The 17,772-nt window shown below is 37.2% G+C and overlaps 1 protein-coding gene across 7 annotated transcripts in view; it reads right to left on the bottom strand.

Annotated features, from left to right (window-relative positions):
* PDE10A (phosphodiesterase 10A) overlaps positions 1–17,772 on the bottom strand; it is a 547,546-nt gene that overhangs the window by 47,489 nt on the left and 482,285 nt on the right. For 6 of the 7 annotated variants that reach the window (XM_070518672.1, XM_070518620.1, XM_070518430.1 and 3 more), the window contains 3 exons: positions 11,394–11,536; positions 8,633–8,725; positions 5,482–5,668 (listed from right to left, as the gene is read on the bottom strand). In XM_070518672.1, the coding sequence (XP_070374773.1) occupies positions 5,482–5,668; positions 8,633–8,725; positions 11,394–11,536 (423 nt within the window). The remainder of the gene's footprint in view (positions 1–5,481; positions 5,669–8,632; positions 8,726–11,393; positions 11,537–17,772) is intronic. The other variant, XM_070518469.1, reaches the window with a different exon arrangement.

The raw sequence follows: 17,772 nt of genomic DNA, 5'->3' as shown, positions 1-17,772 counted from the left end.
CCACAGGACCAAAACACGAAGGGCTGATTTTTTTTTTTTGGTTGACCAAATCCTAAGTAGAAGTGTTTAAAATGCTGTCTTTCCTAAAGACAGGTCAAGGAAACTACTCTATGCAACACCAGAGAGAATTCTTTTCACGGTGAGATTTGCAAATGTGACAAGAGGACTCTCCAAATGCTTTGTTATAAATATATATAACAATGCATTGAGATTTCATGAAATTGGCTATAATGATTATTCACAAAATATAAATATCATGATGCAGAGTAAAAAACAAAGGGAGTAAGGCTGAATATCTACTATGGAGTGGGGACGGTACTAAGAATTTTACTCATATTATTTCATTCAGTCCTGACAGCAACCCTGTGAGATGGGCATTAGTCCCGCTCATCAGGCGAGGACAGAGAGGCTCAAAGAAGTAAGCCGCCTGGCCCAAGGTCAAAAAGTTGGAACACAATGAAGCTAGTATTAAAATGCCCATCTGCCTGACTTCAAGCCTGAGGTTTGAATGATACGCAGCATGCTTTCACTCAAAAAGTGCTTAGAGAATGACTTCGAAAAGCAGACGAAAGAAAAGTGTAATATCTAAGGGAAAAGCTGTATCTACTGCAGAGTAAGTCCTCTTGGAAATGATGCTTTTAAAATCAATTTGAGATTGGAAAATTGCCCTGTAGTCAGTGCCTAGACTTTCAAAAAAATTATATATATATATGTAAACGTGGGACATGAAACCACCTAGGTTTCAGTGTCAGTTCTTTTTTTTTCCTGCTTCAGTGTGTGGTTGTGTATCCTATGTGTTAGTTTAGCTCTCTATGTGAGCCACTGCCACAATGTGACAACTGACAGGCAGGTGGTGTGGCTCCACGACCGGGAAACGAACCCTGGCTGTGGTGGTTAGGGGGCCGAATCTTAACCACGAGACCACCAGGGCTGGCTCCGTTCATTCTTAATCTGTACCCAGCACAGTACCTAACATACACGAGTGTTCAGTTTCTATTAGTGGAATGAATAAATAATCATGTCATTTATAAATTTCGTAGCCTCAAAGGCAAGAAAAAAGTTTTTAATTCAGTTAAAATTAGTTATCTATATACTTGTAGACTTGGAGAAGGATTAAACTTTTTATTTTTCATGTTATCCAAAAGATGTAATCTGGGAGGTGTTAGTCAGTAATTTCTTCCTAGTGTATTCAAATTAAAGATGTTATAGAGAGAAAGATGCGCGTGTGTGTTACCATGTTCCTACCAACAAGGAGACAGGTGAATTTTAGGAGACAGCTTTGTCATATAATCCATTTCCAAATAATATGAATTTTAAATTATTTCTAAGAAAAGTTTCGTTGGGGATATGAAAAACTCAAGTGTTGTACCCAACAGTCAGTTCATCATCTACAAATACAAATTTAATTTACATAATTCTCCTTCAAAGTATAGCGAGAATTGTTAAACTTTCTATCAATCTACTTCACACTATTTAATTAACCTTATCTTCGCCCTGTAATCTAGATTACCTTATCTATGAAGGTTTTTCCTGAACTTTTTCCCATTTCTGGAAAAATTAATCATACTTTCCCAAGTACCACCTACTCTATATCTTATATATAAAACTTTAAAACTCTATCTAATGTCTGTCTCTCCTATAAGCAACTTCAGAGAAGGACAGTGTCAAGTGAAAGGCAGCACAGCGAGGAGCCAGTAAACATGCATTGAGACCCTGGCTCTGTCACATACTTGCTGTGTGAAGTTGGGCAAATTAAACTTTATGTGTACATTTTTTCTTATGTCAAAAAGAGAGAATAATCACCTCACTCAGGATCATTGTGAGACTAATTAAATGAGTCTTTATACATAAAGTGTCCAGAACAGTGCGCGTCCCGGAGTAAGTGTGACATCAAATACGAGCAGTCCTGATTATAGTAATATTGTATCCACCATCTGGTACAAAAAGGATACTCGCTACTTGGTTGTTGAATTGAGGAATGAATAAAGGCTAAACCATTTATTAAATTTATCCCTCGCCAACAGGCTTCATCTTAATATTGATTTTTTCCACACTCCTCTAACGTTAAACGTCTTTTGACGCAGAATGTACAGAGCTAATCTCGAAAAGATTCCTTTTTCCAGGCAAAAGATATAACAGAAATGACCATCTTGTTGGTTTTTTGCATCATATCAAATTGTTTCTTTAAAATCATAATGTGTATGACTAAATTAACTGCCTCTAAGTTTGGAAATGACTCGACTCTCAGACTTTCTAAATGGTTATCTTTCCATTGACAGTACTATCAGCTATCTGTTAAAAATGAAAAGACGTTGCCAATCAGAGACATGGCTCTTTAACTCAAAAAAAGGGGAGGAATCTAAGAGAACTACAGATGAACTAAAGAAGAATAAAGACACATGATGAGAGTCTGTGTGGCCCACGTGCCCTGCCTCTTAGACAGGCCTCAATCAAACAGGACCACTGAGACAAACAACAATAAAATATGCTGTTACATTATCACGGTTGAGTACTAGAAGCAATTCTCATGTAGGAAACATGCTCCTATTAAGGATGCAATAATTTGTTCAAGAGCAGAAATATTTTAAATTTCCCAGGAATAACATGCTTAATCTGACTTCATAATAACCGGCAATTAAAAGGCACTTTAGACTGCACAAAGCTTTTTCAGATTTATGACCTTAATAAATATTTCTGTACATTCTCTAGAACCAAGTGGAATGATGAGGAAAAGGCAGGAGCTCACAGATGTGATTAACTGACATTTACATATTCTTGGAAGTACACAGGAATTCTTCAAGAGATACATGGAAACATGGATAGATTTTTTTTTTTTAAAGATTTTATTTTTTTCCTTTTTCTCCCCAAAGCCCCCGGTACATAGTTGTATATTCTTCGTTGTGGGTCCTTCTAGTTGTGGCATGTGGGACGCTGCCTCAGCGTGGTTTGATGAGCAGTGCCATGTCCGCGCCCAGGATTCGAACCAACGAAACACTGGGCCGCCTGCAGCGGAGCGCGCGAACTTAACCACTCGGCCACGGGGCCAGCCCCGAAACATGGATAGATTTTAAGAGGATCAATTTTCACCTCCTTAACTTTCACACATACTCACTGGTGCCTAAAAATGACTTTTTCCCACCTCGTATCTCAAAATAAACCCCTGCTCAGGTTTCTCTAATACCAAAACCTCTTAAAACAAAAGGAACAATTTAAAATGTTGGTGTTAATGAGGTCTAACAGTGGTTTCTAAAGCTTTCATAAAATACTGAAGGTGACCTAAATAACTTTCCAGCAGATAGATCATTAAAAATAATTTTTGATGATAGAACTATCAGCACTTTTTGGCATCTTAGCACAGGTGGAGTTTAAAGTAAGAGAAATTGCTATAATAAAACTCTGTCTGTTCCCATCTACTCATTAATGAAAGCAATTCTTGTGGCCTCCTTAAACATAAAAGGGACAAGTGGGAATAAAATTGATGCTGAATAGTGGAAGCCAAATTTCTCAATGTCAAGGAAAAACCTCCAAAGATGGAAATGAGATGGCCAGAAGGAGTTCTGTGGTGTTAAGACTCAGGGTATCAATGTGTGCCTCAGAGAGACAGAGAAAGAGAACACGGATAAAGAGGCTTATGTGTAAACTGTTTTCTAAAATAGTGAGAAGGGGGGAGAAATGGACAAAATAAGATCTCTTGTTTGAAACACACTTGCAAATATATCAGAGAGAGATGATATCTAGAATGAGAGAGAGAGGAGAAGGAAAGAAAGAATCTCAAAGCAAAATTGGTAACATATTAACATTTGGGGAGCAGAGCAAAGTAGAAGGGGGTTCTTTGTACCATCTTTGCAACTTTGCTTTCTGTTTGCAATTATTTCAAAACAGAAAACGTAAACAACTTAGGCTAAATTTACTTTCATCCCAGCAATAGGTAAGATTTATGAATGGGTATATTAACTATTTGTGTTTTAAGCCACAGCCATCTCATTAATAAGTAATATTTCCAATAATTGGTACTTTGTATTTTTGATAATTATTTACCAAAATTTTGTAACACGGTTACTTTGATCACATATATACAATAATGACATATACTACCACAGCCCAAAATTAATTTTTAACAATTATTATACATGTTTGTTTTAGAATATTACCTTAGGGAATTTAATAAAATACTTCAAAGCATGAAACATATTATATTAGAAAAAAACTTTTGTGGGCTGATAAAAATCCATGTTCAGAGAGAGAAAAGAATGATGCTGAATTTTCCAATCAGAAGAGCTTGCCACTGTATTTTTTAAATGGTCTACACAGGTATCAAGTTGCTATAGTACTTAGTTTCCAGTGGCTTCATTTAAAAAATGACATAAACCGATATTTAGAAATATACTGGAAATGACATTCTCCGCAACTTTTAAACTAAACAAAACAAATGTAAGCTGTCAATATTTTTATTTATGAGAGTCAGTCATAGGTACAGAAAGTGTCAGAAGCAAAAAACATTTGACAACTGTACTAGTTTACTTCCGATGAGCTAAGTAACAATAAATGTCCCCATAAGAGGGCACAGTGGTGACGCAAAGAAAAGATGGGTGCTCTTCTTAAATAGCACTAACTGAACTGCAAATGGTCATCTCGAGTCACCAGAGTATTATTTTTTGCCATTTTTGTTGCTAATTATCTCTCAGCTTTTTCCATTAGTTATAAGGTTACTGCACAGAACTTGGTTCAATTTCCAACAAGGCCATTTCTCTAAAGTACTAAGGTGGGAACTCCCATTTATATTGATTTAGCTTTCTAAGAAGGTAAATAAAAATTTCCTTAACTTCAGAGTTCCAGTAATGTCTCTAAAGGATTACTAGAGTTCACAGAATTTACTGAATGTTTAACTCATTTAAAATATAAAAACATAAGAGAAAGATGAGAAATTCAACTATTTCAAAGTGAGACTTCATAAAATAAATGAAACCTAATTTATTATTCATTAAACAGGGCAATCCTGTTGTGAGGACTAAATGAGCTTTTATCTATAGCATCTGACAAACATGCTGAATTGCTCACTTTTCCTCACAACTGACACTTTGCTGGTTGGTGTAAAAACGTGAGTCATCACTCATTCATACAAGAATCTCAAATGCAGTACTTACGACAAACATTAAGGGTTTAGATAACATTTTCCTTATTCATTTCAGGAGATGTTGTGAACTATAAACCTTCTGCTTGAACACTTTACCTTTATATTAACTTCATTTTTCTTTTTAATAAATTCCTATCTTGAAATAAACGCAAAATATTAGGAGATCTATTTTTTTCTTCCAAGGCTTTTTAAGGCATTTCCTAAAATATGTGCGACCAGGAATCACTCTTTCTGGTCTCTGAAGGAAACTTACAAGGAAAAAAACTCGTACTTCAATGACTTTATTTAAAAGGTTTTATAATGAGTATCCAGTAGTTAAAAAGGCATTTGAAAAAAACGTTACTTACATTGGCACAGTGTAAGGCTAAAGCACAAAAAACAGCAAACATCTTGAAGTTGTTCTCGTCCGTTTTGGAGAAGGCACTGCCACCGATTTTGTTCACCATCTGCACCACACCGATCACGCTTCCTCGACTCACGATGGGCATGCACAGGATATTCCGGGTGGTGTAGCCCGTGTACAAGTCTACTTCTCTGCGGGCACGTTCAGGAACGAAGCAGCGCACAGGAAAAAAGAGGCAGAGGAAAACGAATGACACATTCTGTCACAAACCTCAACCCAGTTCTGCAACCGACACGCCTCTACTACAATCGACTGCAATGGAACTGTTGGCTTCTAAATTTAAGGACAGCGTGACACTTGAAAGGGTTAAAAACCTTTTCAAAAATATTCTAACCGATTTGTTCTTGTGTTTTCAAGGGAGTTTTTCAGAACAGCCTCTAGGAGGCTCTTAGCTTATCATTCGGTTTTAAGTATCCAGCGTCACTAAGTGAACAGAGACAATCTATAGATTCAGAGAAAAATATAAGAAATTTGGTGGAATAACATGTTCCTTTGAACTTGGTCATACTTATGAGAGATGTAACTTGCCAAACAAAGTGGAGCTATCACTTTAAAAATTCAGAGCAGGGGTCAGCAAACTATACCCCATGGGCCAAAGCAGCCCTCTCCTGTGTGGGTTCCACCCCCCACCCCAGGAAGATTTGCCCTGAGCTAACATCTATTGTCAATCTTCCCTTTTTCCCTGAGGAAGATTCACCATGAGCTAACATCTACTCCCAATCTTCCTTTTTTTGCATGTGAGCTGCCACCCCAACATGGCCACTGACAGATGAGCAGTGTGGGTCTGCACCCAGGAGCTGGACCTGGGCTGCTGAAGCAGAGTGCACCAAACTTAACCACTAGGCCACCGGAGCTGGCTCTCCTGTTGCATAAACAGAGTTTTTACTGGAATCCAGCCACACCACTGCATAACGGAATGCTACCACCCTATAACAGAACTGAGGACTTGTGACAGAGATGCTATGGTCTATAAAGCCACAACTACTCACTATCTGAGCCTTAATAGAAAGGCTTGCTGACTCCTGATTCAGAGGAAACACTTTTTGAAAACAGGACTCAGTTTCACAGAAGCGAGGACACAACAGAAAGTAGTTAGTGAGAGGGCAGTCTTTCATGCCTGGCTTCCTTCCCTTAGAGTAAGGTTTTTGAGATTCATTCGTGTTGCTGCACCTGTCAGTGGATCAGCCCTTTTTATAGCTGAGTAGCATTCTATGGTATGGCTATATCACTTTTTATTTATCCATTCACCAGTTAATGGACATTATTACTTGATAACACCCCGTTTAAAGATCTGCATACACAACTTTGTGTGGGCAGATGTTATCATTTTTCTTGGCGAGATACCTAGGAGTGGAGCTGACTGAATACAGTAAGTATGTGATTAACTTTATAAGAATCTGTGAAACTGTTTTCCAAAGTGGTTGTATCATTAAACATCCCCATCAGCCAAATACGAGGGTCCCAGGTTCTCCACATCCTTGCCAACCCTTGCTAATGACAATCTTTCCACATTTTAGCCGTTCAAGTTGGGGTAGTAGGATCTCACTGTCAATTAAATTTACATTTCCCTCATGTCAAACACCTTTTCATGTGTTTAATGGCCATTCATACATCTTCTTGGGTGAAGTGTCTGTTAAAATCATGTATCTGATTTGTTAAATTGAGTTATCTTATGATGATGTTGGAAGGGTTGTTTATTTATTCTGGGTGCAAGTGTTTTATCAGATAGATGTTTTGCAAATATTTTCTCACAATCTGTTGCTTGATTTTTCATGTTCTTAATAGTTGACCCATAAATTTTGATATAAAGGTTTTATATAAGGATATACAAGTATTTTTAATATTTAAGTACTAAAATAACAAGTTTGGGTTTTTTGAAAAAACTTTTTTTAGCATACTCTTAATTTATTGATAAAACATACTACTAGGATATAGTTGTGTTTATATACGAGTGGCATATATTCGACATTAATCAAATACCTGAAAAATCTTCCTTATTGCTTATGTTATCTAATTGTCTCTTAAAGTAAAGTAAATGTTTGAATTAACCGAACATTGCTGTCAAAATATCTGAACTGTGAAAGTCACAACACCAATCTTGAGACTTTCAATTTCCAGAGATTTACTATAATTGGATTATATAATTCAGTTTCTAGTTCTCCAAAGAAACTCAAAACAAAACAAAAAATCTTTATAATCCATCCTAATAGTCAACTTTAATAATATCTGATGAAAGCTGTAACTTGCTGAGTTCCTACTTTGTGTCAGGTAAAGTTGCCAGACATTTTATGAATATTTTTCTCTAAGTACGAAAAAAAACCCAAAAAACTACAAAATAGGCATTATCTTACCCATTTTAAAGATGAGGAAACTGAGGCTCAGAGAGATTAAGTAACTTACTCCAGGTCACTTTAGAGCTAATAAATGACAGAACCAGCAAGCAAAAGTAGGTACTTTTGGGGGACTGGCCCCATGACTAAGTGGTTAAGTTCAAACACTCCACTTTGGTGGCCTGGTGTTCACTGGTTTGGATCCTGGGCGCGCACCTATGCACCGTTCATCAAGCCATGCTGTGGTGGCATCCCACATAGAGGAACTAGAATGACCAACAATTAGGATATACAACTAAGTACTGGGGTTTTGGGGAGAAAAAAATAAAAAGAGGAAGACTAGCAACCAATGTTAGCTCAGGGCCAATCCTCCTTACAAAAAAAAGAAAAAGAAAAAACAAAAGTGGTACTTTTACTGCTGGTTGTTAAAGCCTTTTAGGGCAAGTTTTGATAGACAACATGCTCAGGACAAAAGGATGACACTATAATAAAAAAAGTAGCTTTATAAGTTTAAACTCTTGGTTTTTAGTTGCTTTTATAACATTTTAAACTTTTATAGCTGGGTATCCTTAACGATTGAGAATCCATCATTTTTATAAATCTCTGAAAACACTGACTACCGATAACAGAGGTGGTTCAAAGAAAGTACTACAGAGCAGCAAGGAGGAAAGACATAATTGAGTTGGGATGTGCAGAACTCCGCAGAGGTTTCAGCCAGTGTGAGTTGGACAGAGAAATTGATGGAGGACACAAACTGCTTCTTACCTGTTAAAGCGTGGGTCTGCGTAGGCATCTGGAATGTTCAGGACTTCCCCTGTTCTTGCTACTTGGCCAGCAATCCCTTTTTCAATTGAAAATCTGCACATACAAAAGAGAGCGGCATGCCAATTAAAATAGACGTGCTGCAAAACAATTAGAAACATTTCACTATCATCAAATATTAAATAAAAATGCACTATTTTAAGTGCTTTCATAAATTTTACATTTCCATATTCCAAGCCATCTTATTAGCATAAAATGTGTAAAGGTAAAGCAGAAAAACATTGCATTTTAATCGCTTGAGAATCTTGTTTTAAGATATAATTCACAATATATTAAATTATACTGGAACCACAAATTGAAATTGAAAAATTAACTAGCATTCTCCTGCACTGACCAATAATAATCCTTTGTATTTGCAAAGTAGATATACAATTTACATGTAATATACAATTTATATGTAATTTACAAGGTGTTTCAACATAAATTTATACAATTAATTCTCACTCTGGTGTGAACTGAGGCCCATAGGGGTTCAGTATCTTGACAGCGTTCCTAAAATATTAGTGGCACAATAAAAACAAGAATGTAGATTGACACCAACGTACTTTCCACCGTACGTATAAATAAACTCACAAGTTATGTCTCATGTTACCATGCAGGACTGAAATTTTAAGGCATTTGCAACACAAGTACTACATAAAAATAACACAATTCACAATTTCTTGCATTTTTACTCCTAATTTGTTAAAAACAGTCAAAATACAAGCATTATCTGATTGTAGTTAATTATGTTTTGATAGCTAATATCAGCATTTTCTTGTATAAGTATATTCTCATAGTTTTCTCATTACAATATTATCATCATACACGCACTCCTTTCGAAATTTAGTTAAGATGTCTACAATGCACAGTATCTATGTATATCAGCAGCTCGAAAATAACTTTCATAATGCTCTATTTTCAACATGACAGAAAATAATCATTGAAATAAAGCTCCACCGTAAAAAATTTCCCCTAAGGAAAATTCAGAAGAGAAGTGACACAAAAGAGAATTGACTTTCTTGAAACATCAACAAGTGAACCCAACATTGCACAAAATGCAACCCTGTTTTTGTCCAGGTTTTCTTGTGCTTTGAACAACGTGAACACAGTGCATTAGCCCGCCGTGAGCAGCCTATCAGAATCCATTTCACCATTTATGCGTGATTTTCTTGGTCTGAGGGTAGTCTGAACTGGAACTTTGATTCCAGCTCTCTGTGCTCTGCTATCTCAGGTCAGTGGAGGCGATAATTAAGAGGCACATCACATAAACGGTCAGCTGAGAACCACAGCCAACCTCACTGTGTGTAAACACGGGGTTCGAGTTACTACCGTCAGAAGAGATCAACACCAGCACTCGGAGGGAGTACATGAACCTTCAGCAAGAGAAATGACTGCACCTAAACGACTATATTCACACTGATTTACTGAGATCTAAAACACAAACCGAAAATAAAGTCATTTCTTTTTAAAAGGTATGCTTTTTGGTGAAGAAGATTGGCCCTGAGCTAACATCTGTTCCCAATTGTCCTCTTTTTTTTTTTTTCTTCCCAAAGCCCCAAGACATAGTGTGGCATCCTAGTTGCAAGTCCTTCAAGTTCTTCCATGTGGGATGCCGCCTCAGCACGGCTTGATAAGAGGTGTGTAGGTCTGCGCCCAGGATCCAAACTGATGAACCCTGGGCCGCTGAAGCAGAGCACACGAACTTAACCACTTGGCCATGCAGCCAGTCCCTCCGAAAATAAAATAATTTTTTTAAAAACCCTTAATAGTGCCTATCGGTCAAAGTGACGCAGGTATGGCACACAGGAGCTAGCTCCCTGGGACAACCGAAGGGGTGGCAGCCAGGGCTGGTGCGGGACCACACTCTGTGTCCCCACACCTGCTCAGTTCCCTTATATGACTGACGGCCCAAATGAACAGCAATTCTTAATTAAAAAGGAACAGTGTTCTCCTAGAGTGTTGTAATTACCAAAGCACGTTAGAGCATTATGTGGCAAAGTAATTAAACAAGACACACAAAACAAAAGAAATGCAAACGTCTTAAAAAAAATCCATTTTTGAATGTTAAGCTTGTTTCTTAAAAGTTTTGTGACAGTGCTCCTTGTGGGTGTTCGGCTTGTGACAGGGTTGAGCCACCGTGCCTCCAGCAGCCACACAAACTCCATTCTGTTTATTTGAGTGACAAGAGCTGCCATTTAAAGAATGGAGAAGGCTTTCATTTGAGATGCAACAGAAGCGTGCTCTAAGATCGACTAAATCAACCATTTGGTGATAGAATTGTGTGTTGAAGTCAGCAAATATACCAGGTCAGTTTCCACTAGGGTCTGGACTTGGAGACAGCCCTGGAGGTTGGGAAGGGGTGGGGGCCAAATTGTTTAAGCACACCCTTGCTCCTAGACATGGGCAAACCTGCAGACTCCAGGAGGGGTGGACCTTTACCTACCTGGGAGCACTAGTAAGTTTTTCCAACATGATTTCCAAAAGGACCGCCTCCGGAAGACGGCATTTCCAGGAGTGACGCTAAAGCTTCCTAGGCGGGGTTTCGCTGGCACTGCAATGTCATTCCCAGAAGTACTACCTTCAGGAGGCGGGTCCTGGTGGGAATGATATCACAGTATGACAAGTACTGTCAGCACACCTGTGAACAGGCACAGAGAAGTGGGTGACAGAACACCTGCACAGCAGCAAACACAGCAAACCGACAGTCCACTTCTAGCTGTACCTTATTTCTTTGGTCTTCTTGAAGATGGGCTTGCCTTCCTTCTCCTCTCCGATATCAAAAAGGTCTGAGTATAACTCCTTGTTCTTATGGTCTACCTGGAAAAGTGCACAACGATCGGCATTCACCAGGTTTTTTGCATATATCTAAAGACAAACAATAAAACAAGGGTGAGCCAATAAGAAATTCAAAGAGTTTACAGGAAAACTTTATCAGAATGAGGTATGAATTTTGGCTATCCTATACCCTAATTGGGGGAAATTAGCATTATAACTAAATAAATATAGGCATAAAAATATATCGAAGTCACTCTCAATGTGCTAACACTAGCAGATACCAACATGAATAAATAAGCAGCTGCTATGCATCCTCGCCACGGTGCTGGATGCTGAATACGACAACGCTTCTGTATGGGTTGGAAAGAAGCTACTGGCCTAAGTCCCTAAGACCCTTTTGTCACCATGGCCCCTCCACCAGAACCTCTCAGGCCTCCCCTGGTGCTCTGGTCTGAGCCTCTTTCAACTCCTAAGCTAGCATCCACTCTGATTGGTTGGTGTTTGTGACATACCAGTTGTAAAAAATATGACATAACACCTTCTAATGAGACACACATTATTCATATCTACATCAGTTACATTTTATCTGCTGCACTAATAATGTGTAACAATTACTGTTTACTATGTACTAGACACTTTTTATACACTTTATGTGCATCAATTCACTTAATCTTCACAATAACAATATGAACTCAGGGAGCATTTTTATCTCCGCTTTACATAGTAGGGAAATTGAGGCACAGAGAAGTAACTTAACCTGTCCACTCTCACTTGGATAGTAAATGATGGATCAGGTACCTGAACTCACACTAGCTGTTTCCATGGCCTATGCTCTCATAACAGATGTGCTCTTCCTCTTCTGAATGGAAAACTATGTATTCATTTCATCATTCATTTCTTCATCAGTTTCCTTCAACAAGTATTTCTTTAATGCCTAGCACATCCCACTGTCCCCAGTGGGTTGGGGCTACAGTTATGTTGCCCACCATATTTACCTACATTGAGAATTCCAGTAACCTCAATCATCCAGAGGATGGACATGAAATTATTCCTCAGAGACAAAGAATTAATTCTCAGAGAAAAATAGCTGTAATAAAGTCTATGCATGAGGGACATGGGCCACCTTGTGGCCAGGGGAAAATATATAATCTCATGTAAAACAAACTACCTTATAGATTTAATGAAAAGAAATCAGAGTGGGTTAGGTACCCTGGTTAGATACCCTGGTTCATCCTCATATTATATGCTTGTCTTTACTGTTATTATGAACTGTACTCAGCAAACATAGGCTGTGCCTGATTTGCCAAATACTAAGTATACTGGATATTATGATCATCAGAACTTCCAGTTTGTCTACTCCACTAGCCTATGAGTTGTGTGATAACAGAAAATGCTTCTTTTTTATTCACAGTATTGCAAATGCCCAGGACAAGGCCTAGAGTAGAGATGAGCCATGAGGTCATGGGCCAAATCCAGCCCATTGCCAGTTTTCGCAAATCCATTTTTATTGGAACATGGCCATGTGCATTCCTCTATGTATTGCTTATGGCTGCTATAGTGGCAGAGTTGAGTAGTTGCAAAAGAGTATGGCCCATGAAGCACAAAACTTTACTATTTGTCCCTGTACAAAAAAGCTTGCCAAGTGGTGTGCCCCATGGCCTTGTGGTTAAGCTCAGCACACTCTACTTAGGTAACCTGGATTCGGTTCCTGGGCGTGGACCTACACCACTCACTCGCGGCCATGCTGTGGTGGAGACCCACATACAAAATAGAGGAAGATTAGCACAGGTGGTAGCTTAGGGCAAATCTTCCTCAGGGCAAAAAAAAAAGTTTGCCAACTCTTAGCTTAGAACATAGAAGGTCTCCATCACTCAAAAACTCTAAATAAACGTTTGAGAAAGGATGAATGGCATACAGGTAGGAAGAGAGTCATGGGACGGTATTGTTGGCAAATACAGAAGAATCACCTATTTCTTTTGCAAACTCACGAGATCTTGAATTATCAAATAATGATATTGATCCTGCAGTATTAAAGATTAAATTATATACAGTAAAATTTGCATCCCTATTGCCTAGGGCGATGTTAGTTGCTTAATACTTTGACACAAAATTATATTAATAATTGTAAAAATCTGGATGAAATGGAAAACTTTCTAGAAAAAGTAGTGAGTTTAGAAGGACTTGAAAATCTGAATAGAACCAGAATCATAAAGACAATTGGAAAATTGTTGAAGAATTATCCCCATAAAAGGCATGAGGCTCAAATGATTTCAAATATGAATTATTTAAGAATCTTCAATAAATAAATTCCCATCCACTTTAAACCGTTCTAAGTTCAGAAAGAACAAAACTTCTCCAGTTATTTTTACAACCCCTGCTATGTCACCAATACTGAAAACTGACAAAGATGATACTATAAAAATGAAAATCATAGACCAATGTAACTTGGACAGAAGGAAAATCATAAATAAAAACAGTAGCAAATCAAACGTAGGCATAAATTAACAAATATTATAATATTTAAAAATTACACTAGTCAGAACTAAGTATCAAAAAGTCTTATTATAATTCATAATAACTATAAAACAAAGAAGAAAATCATATGATTATCTTTATGGTTGCCAAATAATGCATGTGATGAAATGCAGCAATCATTCATGAGAAAAATGTAGCAAAATGGAATAGAAGAATAAACATAGATATCTTAATAATATTTTCCTGAAAACAACAGTCTGTATTTTAGCAAATGGTAAAATGTCAGAATCACCCCATTAAGGTTTACACACTAAAGTTAAGGACAAGACAACATGTTATCATAATTATTAACACACAATCAGGTAAGAAAAGAGGAGAGTATATATATTTGAAGAGACGAAAGTTTTATTGTTTGATGATGTTATTGAAGATGTTGAAAAATCAAAAGAATCAATTGAAAAACAATTACAGGTAGTAAGAAAGGCTTCTGTTTTAAAATGAGTGACTCTAAACGTAAGTTTACCTTTCCATTCTGCCCAAATATTAAGCTTTCGGTTGGAAATGACATTCATATGCTGCAAAGGAATTAATAAAGATACCCTAGACATATTTGGTAATATTTATGAACTCCAGGCACCAGGTCATTGTAAAAGCCACCGTCCACTCCTATGCACGCTCACACACTCACAAACTCACAAATGTTTACTTGTAAGTAAAAAACAATTCTTGATAGCAATAGCGGATTTAAATTTCAGTGAAAATATACCTTCAAGTTTCTGAGGAAGACTTATTTTAAACCTAAAATTCTTTACCAAGTCAAACTAGCATTCAATCACAAGGCAAGATAAAGAAAGATAGTTCTGAAGTACATAGTACTCAGGAAAATTACTACCTGGGAACTATTTTGGAAAGGGAGATGTGTTCAAGCAAAAATAAACAAACAGATGAGTTCAAGAAAGCACGGGAAGATTTGGGCAACAAGAGCGATGAGCAAAGAAACTACTAAAACTACAATGAAACTGTAAAAATTGTTAGTAAAAGATATCTAAGAAACTACAGACATCACATAAAAAAGTTAACTAAAAAACAGACCTCACATATCTGCTTGTGTCAAAAAATATATAAGATCAGCAGGTAAAACAAGAGGAAACAAAAGCATGCCATTTGTTTAATCTTGGTAATGAAGTAGGTGATGACACTAGTTATTTATGAATTAAGCTTAGCTCTGGCACAGCCAACTTCGCCAGCTTGTGAGAAGGACCACGCAGAGGGAGGCTAAGCAGAGAAGGAGATATTCCTGCAAATATAACTTGAGCGCCCTGGTCCAGAATTATAGAAGTCTGAATATTCAAGGGCTCTGAATATTCAGTGATATGAGCCAGGAAATTTCCCCGTTTATTCTCTCGAGCTAAGTTGAGTTAGGTAGTTGACATTTTCTGGCTTACACCAGAGTCCTGATTAACAAAAAAGCTCAAGGCAAGTCTGAGGAGAGAGAGAGTCTCTTCATTAATAGCATAATTGCATGAGGAAGGGAATATCAGTACCGATTGGAAGGATATTAAAAGTACCTACAAATTTATAAAAATTAATTTGAAAGTCCCACTCACTAATTCTCAACTAGCAGCAGAACCACCTCACCACAGAGCATTTGAAAACAAGTGGAGGCATTTCTGTGTGTTACAAAGACCCAGTGGTGATGGATTACACCTGGCATTTAGTTCGCAGAGGTTAAAGATGCTAAACATCCGCAATGTTCAGCCCAATCCTGTGTCAGGAGGAAGAGTTGTCCCAAAATGTCAATATCACCCCCCATGGGAAACACCAAACTGGATGAACTGATAACCTAGGAATTTAAAGATTACCCAAATTTGTTCATCTGGAAATAAGAACTCTCGTCTATATTATCAAAAAGCCTTTCAAAACAATCGAACCTCATTCTCCTCTAATGCAGGGTTATCTTTCCAAAACACAAATCTGATCTTGCACCCCGTACTTAAAAGTCAAAACTCCCTACAAAGCCTGGATGACTTGGCCTTTCTTTGGGCATTTCTACATAGGAGCATTCTGTTCCTTCCTCCCCTAAGGTACACCCATCTCTCCTCTTTGCCTACTTGACTTCTACTGATCCCTCAGATTCGGGGTCAGGTCCTTAGGAAACCCTTGCATCGCTTCTTGAACTAGATCAACTCTCCTTATTATGAGCTTTTACAGCACTGTGTTCTGTTCCTTCACGGTCCTTAATGTGACTGCAAGTTTACATTTATGATCATATTTGATTAATGTCTGTCTCCGCCACTAGACTATAAGCTGCACGAGGACAGGGACTGTGAAGAATTTGGCTCACGACTTTAGAACTCCAGCTGCTAGCTAGTACAGGAGTACAACAGATACTCAAGAAATATTATAGCAAAAATGAATAAATGGAAACCTGAAGGGATTAATATAGACGAAATTGAAAATAGAATCAGAGATCTAGCCCCTAATAAGACCCACATGGTTTTACGGCTGGTATACATCAAATTTGAAGGAACAACTAATTCATTTATTATCTAAGCCATTTTAGTCCACAGAAAAGAATGGAACATTTCTCAATTCATTTTATATGTGTAGCATAACCCCAAGACCAATACTACCTACAGACAGAACAAAGGAAAGCCACTGAGCAATCTTACTAATGAATGTAGATGCAAAAGACAGAAATAATAATAACAACCAATCCAGGAATAAAGATTACATACAACTAAATAGGGTTCACCCCAGGAATGGAAGCATGGTTCAACATTAAGTATTAAATTAATATAATTCCTTATTCTAATTGATTAAAAGAAGAAAAATTATATGATTTTAATAATGGTCTACAAAAATTTGATAATATTCAACACTCAATCAGATGCAAACTCACAGCAAATTAGGAATAGAAGGAAGTCTTTAAGTTGATAAATAGTACCTGCAGGCAATCTACAACAAATTTATGTAGCAGTGGAAAACGAAAAGCACATATATTAAGAAAATATATCTACTCTCACGGCTTCCATTCAACAGTGTTCCTTAGGTCCTAGCAAATATATTTAAAAAAAAGAAAGAAAGAAAGAAGTAGTGTAAACACTATAAAATTAGAGCCACAGCTAACATTATATGCATTATAAATGACTGTCTTTCCTGAAAATTATACAAATATAGGGGACCAAAGTCAATACACTCAATTAAGATAGATTTTTTGAAAGTTTAAAGTAAGACAATGTTTTTATATGAGAACACTCCATATACGCTTAAGATATCAACTCTTCTTAAGTTTTTATTAAATTTAAGGCAATTCCAATATAAATCATTCACCATGATGAGATGTGATTCACCCCAGGAATGCAAGGTTAGTTTAACATCCAAAAATTACTTTATATAATACTCTACATCAATAGAATGAAAATCAAAAACCACAAGATCAGCTCAACAAACGCAGGGAAAATGGATGATGATAAAAATCCAACATCCAATTATGATTTAAAACATTCAAAAAACTAAAAATAGAAAGGAACTTTCTCAACTTGATAAAGGCCATCTATGAAAAACCCACATCATACCTAATGGTGAAAGACTGGATGCTTCCCTTCTAAGATCAGGAACAAGACAGGGATGTCCACACTTGCCACCTCTATTCAACATAGTACTAGAGCTTCCAGCCGGGACAATCACGCAAGAAAAAAAATAAAACGCATCCAGATGGGAAAGGAGAAAGTAAAACTATCACTAACTGTAGATGATACGATCCTGCATGTAGAAAATCCTAAAAAGAACCACTAAGGAACTATTGAAAATAATGAGTTCACCAAGCTTGCAGGTTACAAGATCAAAAT

The sequence above is a fragment of the Equus asinus genome, chromosome 1 (assembly GCF_041296235.1).
Source record: "Equus asinus isolate D_3611 breed Donkey chromosome 1, EquAss-T2T_v2, whole genome shotgun sequence".
In the NCBI taxonomy this organism is placed as follows: Eukaryota; Metazoa; Chordata; class Mammalia; order Perissodactyla; family Equidae; genus Equus; species Equus asinus.
Note: the sequence above shows the minus strand (reverse complement) of the source record. Positions and strands in the feature narration are given on the sequence as shown.